This window comes from Dromiciops gliroides, chromosome 2 (genome assembly GCF_019393635.1).
Source record: "Dromiciops gliroides isolate mDroGli1 chromosome 2, mDroGli1.pri, whole genome shotgun sequence".
NCBI classification, from domain to species: Eukaryota; Metazoa; Chordata; class Mammalia; order Microbiotheria; family Microbiotheriidae; genus Dromiciops; species Dromiciops gliroides.
Genome location: NC_057862.1, coordinates 30439204 through 30452264, shown reverse-complemented (window position 1 = coordinate 30452264; position 13061 = coordinate 30439204). Strand labels below are relative to the sequence as shown.

Genomic DNA, 13061 nt, shown 5'->3' with positions numbered 1-13061 from the left:
TCCTAGAGAACTGGTTGTTTTTACCATTTACCAACACACTCCTGCTGTTGCCTAAAATAACTCAGGGGAGGGCTAAAATCATGGAAATTCTCTGCCTCTTCTTTTTATTAGCAGGTACATAAAAGACATTTGTTGAGTTGGGTTGAATGGAGTGGAGAGGGTGGGACTAATGGGAAAGGAGTGCTAATGAGAAACTTGATCACCTTGATGATTCTGCTTAAGCTTGGCCCTGTTGCCAAGAAATTATTTTGACTCATTTATAATTGTGCGTGTCTATTTTTGTCCTTATCCACAGGCAGCATGTCAGCTGAGACACCAATCCAACTGAAAATGAATCCCCAGGACCTTCAGATCCAGACACATACAGTGGAGAAGCTGTTAGAACCTCTCATAATCCAGGTAGGAAGAGCACGGAAATCACAAGGCAGGCTCACGCCTAGGGAATGGAAAGAGAAGTGGACAAAAAAGAGCAACAGAATGATAAAATATATGTACTTCTTTATGTATGTGAATACACCATCTGAAACGATCCTTTACCTTTGATGCTATATTATGTTCTGAGGAATTCAATTTTATTTGAAAGTGTTTGTGTCAGTACTTAATGGGTCCACAACCTCATCTATATGGGTAAATCCTGCTAGGGTTCAGAAAGCCACTCAAATATGCCTTCTTTTTTATACAACTCTTATCCATGTCCTTCCAGCAATATTCTACAGAGGTTCCATACATGCCATTTTATGGGAACCTATCAGTGCAGCGCATGGGCTGTCCATCTATTTTTCCTGATCAGAACTGGAATCATAACAGAAATACTGGAGTTCTATCCTCCGTAGTAATGTGGGTTGGTGGAATTTCTCCCTTGGCACCACAGAGCTGCTCTGGGGAAAGGATTATTGCTGTCCCACTTGTGCACAGCAAAGACTTTATTCCCTCTCCCTACCCTCAGGGTGCCTTCCTTCTGTCAGCAGAGTTCTCCAGGGAGTCACAGAATCACAGAATTTTCCAATGAGAAGGGAACTCAACAGTCATCTAGTCCAACCCATACCAGAATGGAATACTCATTATGATATGCCTAATAGGCAGTCATCTAAGCTCTGATTGAAGAATTCCAAGGAGGGGAACTCACTTCTTCTGGAGACAAGACGGGGAACTCACTCCATCTTTTTTTGTGTGAGGCAATTGGGGTTAAGTGACTTGCCCAGGGTCACACAGCTAGTAAGTGTCAAGGGTCTGAGACTGGATTTGAACTCAGGTCCTCCTGAATCCAGGGTCAGTGCTCTATCCACTGCGCCACCTAGCTGCCCTGAACTCACCCCATCTTGAGGCAGTTCACCCCCTATTGAACAAGTCCATCCCACTTTTGGACAGTTCTGACGTTAGGAAGACTTAAAAAGGTTAAATTTGCCTCTTTTCAATTCCCCTTCTCCACCTTACCTCTCCTGCTCCACTCTGTCATTTCTCCTGGTTCTTCCATCTGGGGCCAAGTATAAAGTCTATTCCACATGACCATCCTTTGTATACTAGAAGAAAACTATCATGTTTCCCCTGTTTTCTCTAGGCTAAAAGTCTCCAGTTGTTTTAATAGATCTTCATAGGACATCAACTTGAGACCTTTTACCATCCCTGCCTTCCCACTAGAGCTGCTAGGATCACAAACTCAATAGTAGCTCCTTCTCCAATGCCAATGCTCTTTGACTCTCATTTCTGCTCACCTCGGGGACAGCTCTCCTATTGTGATGCTAAAAAAGATTGGGGAGAGAACCTGAGTTTAAATCCTGGACCAGCTCCTTTGAGATAATTTCCAGTCTCTGGACCTCTGTTTCCTAATGTGTAAAATGAGGGGGGTTGCACCAACTACCCCTACAGACATTTTCTTCCAGCTCAAAAATCTTTGGTGCTAGATCCCTTCCACTCACGTTTCTTCCATTGCCTGGTGCTCTCTGAATTCTAGCTTTCTCTCAAAGACACTGCCCTTCTTGTCACTATCTCCAAGGCTGACCTCTCCTTTTCTCACATCTCATGGCACACAAGGCTGGAAGGAGAAATTATACTCATTGCTCCCCACTGCCCCTCTCAGAACCACCTTCTGTCGCCATTGCTCAGTAACTACCTTTATAGTGAATTTCATCTCATCTCGATTCTTTTTGCTATCATCTATAGCCCTCTAGATGGCTCCTTGTCCCCCCGAATAAGTTTGGTACCTGGTTTACAGTCTTATCCACTCCAACCACCTTCAAACATCATGACTTCCTAGTTCTTTGATCTCCTGAGTGCCTGCAACTCTGTGTCCAACATATCTCATCCAAGTACAAGAGTGGCCTTAACTTATACCCCTACTCTTTGCTGCTCTAACCGCCATTCATCACGTCAGTTGAACTTACCCCAGTACCTGAAATTTCCAGTTATGACTTTTCCTTATTCTTGCTATAGTACTACCCTACTTCTTTTGCAGATCATATATTTAAGCAGAATTCTAAAAATTGAATCATAATACTGGAACATTAAGTTTTTCTAACTTCTTTCAGTGAATTCACTCAAAGGGGATAATTACATCATACATTTAGAGCTGGATGTGACCTTAATGGCCAACACCCTGATTATAGGTAAGGTAACTGAAGTTCAGAAATGGCTCATGATTGAATAGTTAGTAAGAGGGGGAACAGAATTCAAATTCAGGATTTATGATGCCAAATCTAGGCTTCTTTTCACTATAACATGCTAATGGTGTAGAATACATCATTATTATATCCACCAGGAACTCTATTGTTTCAAAGCACCTTGTGATAAGCTCTTTCATAAAAGTGAAGAATCCTTAAGTAACATAAAACTCTTCAAATTACCATACTGTATGCCAACATTTTGTATAATGGAGAGTCAATAACTATGCATTTTTATTTTTTGCAGATGTGGATATATTATACTTGTTAAATATATCTTCAGTACTATGTTATTGAGCATGCAGTATTTACACTTTCCATTGAAAATTGGTAATGTTGTCCTTGTGACTACTTTCAGCATATCAGCCCCTCTAAATTTGATGAAGAGGATGAAGCGGATAACCACTGACATTTCTATACACTTTGAAAGTTTGCAAAGGACTTTGCAGGCATGATTCTTGAGGCTACGGGGGAGACATGACTTCTTTTTTTTTTTTTTTTTTTGCGGGGCAATGGGGGTTACGTGACTTGCCCAGGGTCACACAGCTAGTAAGTGTCAAGTGTCTGAGGCTGGATTTGAACTCAGGTCCTCCTGAATCCAGGGCCAGTGCTTTATCCACTGCGCCACCTAGCTGCCCCACAAGACATGACTTCTGATTGAGATACTGCTGAGCCTCAGGTGCCATATCATACCTGCATTAGTGAAAACTTCTTTGGATTCATAGAGATGAGACAGAGAGACAGAAGGAGAGAGAAAGGAAGATTATGACGAGAGAAAAAGGAGGGAGAAAGGAGAGAAAAAAGGAGGGGGGAATGATACATAGATATATACATATATGTATAGATATACATATATGTGTTTATAAGTGTGTATATGTATACATATATACACACATGCACATAAGCATGTGCACACAAATGTGTATATACACATACATACATACATACATACATATATATATATATATATATATATATATAGAGAGAGAGAGAGAGAGAGAGAGAGAGAGAGAGAGAGAGAGAGAGAGAGAGAAGGTTCATGGTGTCACTCTTTGCCCAAGGACAGGGACTTGGATTATTCCTAATGTTGAAGGTTGACTCTAAATCTGCTTGCCTTAACTGTTAAAGGGCTACTTCTAATTTGCTTTGTGAGGCAGGGGTAAAGGTATAAGGGGCAAGTTGGTTTGGAGGGATAGTGGAAGAGAGAGGGAAAGTTCAGGTAGTGGGGTGGGTGGTCTTCTGAACATATTGCTCCTTTAACCAAGTCAAACTCAGACCTTTGAGAATTGCATAATTTCAAACTTCATTATCACATATTTAAAAAGGAACAAATGCTAAGAAAATGGACCTAGGTTTTAAAGTTATTGCTGGAATATACTGGAATACTGTGGCTCCTAAGAAGAAGGAGAGAGAGAGGGAGAGGGAGAGGATGAGAATTTGAGAGAGATGAGACGCAAGCACAAACTTTTGAGTGGTAGATAGTAGATCTTCCTGGAACTGCAGACATCTTTCTGGAGCTGTAGAGTTGGAAGGGAAGCTTATTATTTAGTATATGAATCAGGTCATTTACTTGACAAAATGAACTTAGTCTGATAGTCTTTAAAAAAAAAATAAACATTTTTTATTTAAAGTTTTTTGAGTTATAAATTCTATCCCTCCCTCTACTCTCCTTGAGGTGGTAAACAATCAAATATAGGTTATACATGTGCAATTATGTAAAACATTACCATATAGGTAATTTTGTATAAGAAGATTCAAATAAAAGAAAAGAAAAGAAAGAAAGAAAGAGAAAAAATAGCATGTTTCAGTCTGCGTTCAATAAATATCAGTTCTTTCTTTGGAGATCGTTAGTATGTATTATCATTAGTCTTTTGGGATTGTCTCGGATCATTGTATTGTTGAGAATAGTTAAGTCATTCACAGTTCTTCATTGAACAATATTGCTGTCACTGCACAATGTTCTCCTGGTTCTGTTCACTTTACTATACATCAGTTTTATATAAGTCTTTCCAGGCCTTTCTGAAACCATGCTGCTTATTATTTCTTATGGCACAATAATATTCTATTACAATCATATGCTACAACTTGTTTAGCCATTCCCCAATTGATGGGCATCCCTTTGATTTCCAATTCTTAGCCACCATAGAAAGAGCTGCTATAAATAATTTTTTTGTACAAATAGATATTTTTCTCTTTTTTGAATATTTTGGGCATATAAACCTAGCAGTGGTATTGCTGCATGAAAGGGCATACAGTTTTATACTACTTTGGGCATAGTTCCAAATTGCTCTCCAGAATGGTTGGAGTAGTTCACAACTCTACCAATAGTGGATTAGTGCCCCAGTTTTCTCACATCCCCTATAACACCCAACATTTTCCTTTTTTGTTATATTAGTCACTCTCGTAAGTGTGAGGTGGTACCTCAGAATTGTTTAAATTTGTGTTTCTCTGAGCAATAGTGATTTAGAGCATTTTCCCAAATGCCTATAGATAATTTTGATTTCTTTGTCTGAAAACTATCTGTTCATATCATTTGACCATCAATTGGCGAATGACTTATATTTCTACAAATTTGACTCAGTTCTCTATATATTTGAAAAATGGGGCCTTTATCAGAGATAGTTATTGCAAAAATTCTTTCCCAGTTTTCTGCTTTTTGGGTAATTTTGGTTGCATTGGTTTTGTTTGTACAAAAGTTTTTTAATTTTATATAATCATCATTATCTATTTTATATTTTATAATGCTCTCTCTATCTTCTTTGGTCCTAAATTCTTCTCCTGTCCATAAATCTAATAGCTAAACTATTCCATGCTTTCAATTTGCTTATGGTATCATCTAATAGTCTTTTAAAAATTATTTTAAAAAAGATTTAATATTAAATAGCAATGCAACCAATCAGAGACAATGTGATGTAATGGCCAGCCTTATAGTCAGAAAGCTCTGGATTCAGGTTCTCCCTCTGACACACACAGTTAAGTGATCATGGGAAAGCCACTTAATCTCTAAGTGGACGTTTCCAACATTAGTTGAATCAGTGCAATCTCCCAACTCCATCATCCCACCTCAGCAAACAATAGCAACACACATACAAACACACACACACACACAAATAACCAATTATACTTGCTTTTCAACAGTTACTTAAATGTAAATAGTAAATAACTCTGCAGTCACTCATCCTTCATGTGTATTATTTCTCCATTAATTAATTATTTACCTCTCCTCTTTGTAGTTAGTACATGCTCTCTTCTTATTCTATTCATCTTGATTTGCCTCATTTCTATATTTCTTTATATTTTTATACTGGTCTACCTTAATTGAATTCTAATTTTACACTTCATTCCATTACTGTTCCACACTTTATTTAAAAATAACCACTCCCCTTATTGTTGGCCTTTAAGACTGTTTCTATTTTTTCTTTTTGCAATCATAAATAAGTTTGGAATAAAAGAAAATCTTTGAGCAGATAGACATTCTTTCTTCATAGATCTTGGTACACTCAAATAATATGGTCCTAACAATGGAATTGTTTGGTGACATAATGTGATGATAGCATTTTGTGTTGTCAGATTGTTTTACAAAAAGATTCTATAAATTTCCAGTCCAACCAGCAATAAATGAGTGTGCCTGTTTCCCCACAGCTCCACCAGCATTGAATTGTTGTTTTAATTTACTTCTTCTAATTTGATGAGTGTGAAGTAGTTGTTTAAATTTACATTTCTTTGGTTATAATGAGACTGCATGCTTTTCCAAGTGATTATTCATGAATGATCTCTTCCTACTTTAGCAAATGAGAATTTTACAATTTTATCTATGTGGTTACTCCCCCTCACTTATGCAGATCATGACCTTTCTATAACTTAGCAGGCTGTCTTCAAGAGTGGCTATGACCAAAAAATTCATCAGCCTGCAGCCAAACTGGGGATGAGCCTCTGTGTACTGAGGTGACTTGGTCCTTAGGGGATAGATATTTAGTACATCAATGAATTTTGACTTGAAGACTTTCCATCTTGTAGAACTGTCTAGAGATTGCTTGTGCTCCATTGGGAAAAGGAAAAGCATTTGTGGACTTTGATGTCAGCCAATTCCTTATGTTTATGCCTATAATTGAAGTTTTTTTCAGGTACCTTTTGAGACTGTCCTGGGGTTGTGGGGTTGGTGATCCGTTGAACTACAGAAGGAATTTATCATAGCCAATATAGTATATAGAGATACAATGTCACTTGTTGTCTGGAGATGGTTACTGCAAGCAGCTCCTTCAGTCATACATCTAGTCGGCAAAATGAATAGAGCTCTGTAGCTAGTGTCAGGAAGACCAAATCCAGCCTCAGACACTTAGTAGCTGTGTGTTCTTGGACAGGTCATTTAACTTCTGCCTCCCTCAATTTTCTAAATCCAGGGCCTGTGCTTTATCTGCTGAGCCACCTGGCTGCAAATAATATTTTTAAAGATCTTTGAAAACCATAAATAAAGCACTATGAAAATGCTACTACTACTACTGCTGCTGTTGCCGTTACTGCTGCCTCCGTGCCACCACTGCCTCTGCCACTACTACTACCATTACTACTACTATTACTGCCCCTTCTACTAATACTATACTCTCCTCCTCCTCCTCTTCCTCCTCCTTCTATTACTTTTAGCAATCTTGTCTCATAAAATGCTATGGTTACACAGGTGCAATAAACCTAGTCTGTGTGCTATTTAGAAGAAAATACTTTTTGTACATTAATAGTAATAACTGATATTTACACAGCACTTTAAGGTTTACAAAGTATTTCCACTTAATCTCATTTAACCCAGAGCAGCGGCAATATGAGGTAGGTTACTGTAAGTATTATTATCCTCATTTTAGCAGTATTATTATTCTCATAGAAGCAGCACTGGAGAGAGGTGGTGACTTGTCCAGTGTCATGTAGCTAATAAGTGTCAGGAGCAGGATTTAGACTCATATCTTTGACTCCTACTTCAGCTCCTGTTCTGCCATACCACATTGCTTCTAACTTAAATGGAGGCAAGCTGGTACTTTTAAAATATTAGTCAGTTCTATATCAGGTAGGTGGCACAGTGCAGGGCTTCTTAAACTTTTTCCATTCATGACTCCTTTTTGCCTCCAAAATTTTTATACGACCCTGGGTATATGGGTGTATAAAATAGGTATACATAACCTTTTACTGTTGCCAATTTTTTTGCAACCCTTACATTCAGTTATATGAGCCCTTATGGGGTTCTGATCCATAGTTTAAGAAGCTTTGGCATGGTGGATGGAGTCTCAAAGAGCTGAGTTCAAATCTCTTCTCAGACACTTTAGCTATGTGGCCCTGGGCAAATCACTTAAACCTCAGTTTCCTCACCCATAAAATGTGGATAATAACATGAGATAACATAAAGTGCTTTGCAAATGTTAAAGCACTATATAAATTTTCATTATTACTATTATTATGGGTTTTTTTGGGTGGGGCAATGAAGGTTAAGTGACTTGCCCAGGGTCACATAGCTAGTTAAGAGTCAAGTGTTTGAGTTCAGATTGGAACTCAGGTTCTCCTGAATCCAGGGGTGGTGCTTGATCCACTGTGCCACTTAGCTGCCCCCTATTACTATTATTATTATATATATACCAGTCTGAAGCGATCTGGGTGGGCTTCTGCTACAGTATCATCTTTTCACGATTGTATTTGCCCTGGCTTGGCTTTCTTAACCTCTGACTGGAGTTTTAAAAACAGTTGTTCTAAATAATTTTTTAAAAATGGCCTATGGAGCATGGTAGGGGTGGGGCATCTATAGGAAAAGTAGCTTGAATTTTTTGGAGTGGTTAAGCTAAATCTTGGGAGTTTTTGTGGACATTGGGCATCAGACTAGTAAGGGCAAATTTTGTGTGGCCCTGGGCAAGTTACAACCTTTCAACCTTGGTAATGCCATGCCAGCTTGGTGCCATATTAAACATAGCTTGTGATCCAGCACAATATCTGATTATGCCCGATATTCCCTTCCTTGGCTCTAAGATAGCATGGATACTTGAATGATACAACATACTCCAGTTGTTGTTAGACTTAGGGAAGATGGAAGGTTATTTGCTATTCGTTTTCATAGATTCACAAGATGTTAGAGCTAGAAGACACTCGAGTTTAAGGTCATCTCATTTTCTTTGACATTATTTAGAGATAATTGTTTATGTCTTTGATAGATTTAATAGAGGATTGTCTTGCTTGCCATCCACCATATACAACATATTTTCTGTAGCTACTTTGCCATTGAACTGGCTTTTCCTTATGCCTAGAATGCTCTCCCCTTTTAACTCTGTCTCTTAGAATACCTAGATTCCTGGTACCAGCTCAGGGACCACTTTTGGTATGCCTCCCCCAGATCATGATACTTTTATTTTGAATATATATTTATTTACCCATGAACATGTTATTTTTGGCCCTACCCCCTTGGTAGAACATAAGACTCTATTTTTTTTTTTTGGTGAGGCAATTGGGGTTAAGTGACTTGCCCAGGGTCACACAACTAGTAAGTGTTAAGTGTCTGAGGTCGGATTTGAAGTCAGGTCCTCCTGACTCCAGGGCCGGTGCTCTATCTACTGCACCACCTAGCTGCCCCTGAACATAAGACTCTTGATGTAGGGCCAGTCAGCCTCACTTTTGTATTTGCATTTCTATGTAGGGCCTACTACTATGTCGGCACATAGTAGGTGCATAAAAATTTTTGATTGGTCATTTAGCAATGATTCCTCACTAAATGAGGGCATCGCTTTAGAATCTTGTTAGTATTCTTTTAGTAAAAATAGCCTTTAAAAGACTTCTTATTCCCTATGCCCTTCCATGGACTCTGCAATCCAGTGATGCATATTACAGGCTCCATTTCCTTTTTCCAGACATTTTTCCTTGCCGTCACCCAGGCCTAGAGCTCTTCCTTCTTACCTTGGCCTCCCAACTTCCCTGGCTTCCTTCAGGTCTCAGCTAAAATCCCATCTTTTGCTAGAAGCCTTTCCTGGTCCCCTTTAAATGCCAGTGCCTTGCCTCTGCTGATTATCTCCAATTTATCCTGTATGTATCCTGTTTGTACACAGTTGTTTACATGTCATCTCCCCTAATATACTGTGGGCTCCTGGAGAGCAAGGAATGTCTTTTACTCTTCTTTGTCTCCCCAGTGCTTGGCACAGAGTAGGTTTTCAGTAAGTGCTTGTTGACTTGACCTCACTTGAAAGGGATATGGAGCTGACATGTGAGTAAAATAATAACCGCAGACCAAAAGTAGCCATTGAAGTGAAGGCTTTTTGACATTATGTCAGGAAGGTATCAATGGCAATTTTTAATAAGGTCCAATGGGAAGTGTCACTACAAAATCCCATTGGGATAAAGCCGATTTCAGGTCACAGGTAGTACCTTGATCAATAGGGTAACTTTCCAATCAAAGACAAATAAAAAATATTGATTGAACCCCATGGTGTATAACAACATCCATTAAATCCAAAATTTTAGTTGAGCCAACAAATTTGGACATCTCTTATTTATGAAAGTCTTATGAGGTCTCCTCTTGTATAAATGAACAAATTTTGAAGTTGAGTTTATTATTTTTAGATCACTTGACTCATGATGGATTTGACACTGTGATTGTTTGCAACTATCCTTTAGATCACATATGACTACCAGCACAGTGCCACCCTTACTTACATTGAAAACACAAGATTGGCAGTGCCAGGGCATTATTGGGCAATGCCAGAGCCTGTGTTGAAAAGATTCCATTATTACTGTCCTCTCAAGTGATCCATAAGCCACTGCCCAGTGATACTCTCATGCCAAATGTGTTCAGATGTTCATTTTGCCTTAAATGGAACACTGGAATGGGAATGAGTTGGATGGATCAATTACTATATGTAGTATTTCCTTAGAATATAAGCTCTTCTGGGACAGAGACTACAGTATGGTTTTCTCAGTATCTTGAGCTCCTAGCACAGTGCCTGGTAGATAGTAGGGGCTTAATAAATACTTATTTGTTTTTGTTTTTTTTTTGTTGTTGCTGTTTTTGCTGGGCAGTGAGGGTTAAGTGACTTGCCCAAGGTCACACAGCCAGTGTCAAGTGTCTGAGACTGGATTTGAACTCAGGTCCTCCTGAATCCAGGGCCGGTGCTTTATCCACTGTGCCACGTAGCTGCCCCCTTAATAAATACTTATTGACTAAGATGTAGATACTTCATAGGATCAATCAACCAACAATCATGCATTAAGTGTTTATTATTTGTCAGGCACTGTGGATGCAAGTATAATGAATGAAATAGTTCCTATTGCCAAGGAGCCTGCATTCTAATGGGGAGAGATATTTCTCTCTATAATATATTTATATAATATATAATATAATATATAATATATTTATATAATGCATACATAAAGGTTTTGAGAATAGATTTAGAGCTGGAAAGGACCTTAAAAGACAATGAGTCCAAATTCCTCATTTTGTAGATGAGGGAATGGAGGCACAGAGAGGTTCAGTGACTTGCCCAGGGTCATACAGCTAGTAAATATCTGAGGCAAGATTTGAATTCAGCTTGTCCTGACTCCAAGTCTTGTGTCCTCTCCACTTTGCCATTTTGACTCTTCCCTTACATGTATACATATTGTCTTCCCCATAAGCTCCTTGAGGGAAGGGAGTATTTCAATTTTGTCTTTGCACCCACGGTGCCTGACAAATCACCTGGCACCCAGGAGTTATTGAATGAATCCTTGTTGAACTGAATAATAGTCACCATTTTTTATTACTGCTGAGATTAAGAACTACAACAACTTAAATTTAATATTACCTTCAGATAAAGTTATTATCAAACACACATCTCTGTTTCTTTGAAAATTCACAACTTTCTCCATCATTAATCTTCCAATTTACTTTTTGTGGGGGTTTCCAAGGTCTTACATTATATTTGATCCCTTAGATTTCCCCTAGAGAAGTTACTTATCACCTCAATGTGTGTAATTTTGTCAAAGTCAAAATTACATTTTAATCTTCAGAGTAATTGGTAATATGTCTGATTATGCCACTCTCTGACTCCTAAATTCATTTGCTCATAAATCTTCTTTCCATTTACCACAAGCCTTGATTTATCTTTAATCTATTCCCTTCCCCCTCTGGTGCATAGGTAAATCATCAGGTCATTTGCATGGGTACCTAGTCTCTGATATATTTCAATCATCCACTCCCATTTTCTCGATGTGATAACTTACACCATTGCATCCATTGGTAATAAATTCCTCCAATGGATCGGACGCAAATTTTTTTCCCAGCAATTACATTTTTATTATTGGAACTATATGCATCTATACTTTATCACTTTTCAAATCCAAGTTTGGCAAGGCAGAGCAAAAGTGGGTGTATTTCTATAGAGTTATGCTTAAAAAAATACATCTCTATGTCTTAGCTTCTCTGAATAACTAGAGCCATGGAACACTGGAATCTCACTTTCATGCTAGGAAGCAACCTTTCTTTATATGGTAAGCTTAACTCACAAAACCCCAGTGAGGTAAGATCCAGGCTTTTAGGACCAAAAGAGACCCTAGTGGCAATCTTGTCCAACCCTCATCATTTCAAAGTTGAGGCACAAGAGGTTAGGTGACTCACCCCAGTGTCATGTTTCTCCTGAGTATCAAGGCTGTTTAATGAAATTTCTGGTCTACAGTGGTTAAGGATGTTTCCTCATTGAGAGTTCTCTATATTAATGAAATTATAGGTTGGGGTAAAAAAAAGTTATTACCTTGTTTTGGTTGGAGATCATGTTTTTACCTCTGTCTTCTATAGTTACTGATTTCTGTCCTCTAGAAACAGAGAGACAGGCTTTCAAAGCCCTATTCCTTCCTTGTTCTCCTTTCCTCCCCTCCTCCAGCCTTCACTCTCTACTTTAATTGGTATTTTTATTACCACATCTTTGTCTTTTCCAATTGCTTCCAGTTCACTCATGTTGTATCTTTGGCTTTCTCCACTCACCCTTTGTCCACCAATGTTTTTACTTTCCTCTATTTTCTTTAAATTGGCCTTTATTCCCTCTAATTCAGTACCCTCAAATTACTTGTAAGATTCTCAATAGCTTTCATTATCTTTCCCTTTGTCCCTTTTCAGGGAGAATGACACTAGTTCCTTCTTTCTCTCTTTTGGGCCTTCAGATGGAGATTGTTGTCAGGTGCCTGGACTGAGAAGTTGTTTTGATGGATTACAATTGGATTTACTTGGGCTTCTTTGGTTTTGTTTTTCTGCCTCTTTCTTTGGATGATTCTCATTTGAGACCTTTTCTCAGGGCATATCTTGGGAGTTCAGGGTCATATGTAAAGCAGAAACTTGGAAGGCAAAGGGAGCCATGAATAATGCTCATCTGGACAGCTAGATGGAGAAATCTTTTATCTCTAGTCATGTCAGAGGATCAC

At 38.5% G+C, this 13061-nt stretch overlaps 1 protein-coding gene across 2 annotated transcripts in view; it reads left to right on the top strand.

Annotated features, from left to right (window-relative positions):
- CTNNA3 (catenin alpha 3) overlaps positions 1–13061 on the top strand; it is a 2043451-nt gene that overhangs the window by 42598 nt on the left and 1987792 nt on the right. For both annotated transcript variants that reach the window (XM_043982624.1, XM_043982622.1), the window contains exon 2: positions 296–399. In XM_043982624.1, coding sequence (XP_043838559.1) covers positions 301–399 — 99 coding nt within the window. In that variant the 5' untranslated portion in view covers positions 296–300. The remainder of the gene's footprint in view (positions 1–295; positions 400–13061) is intronic.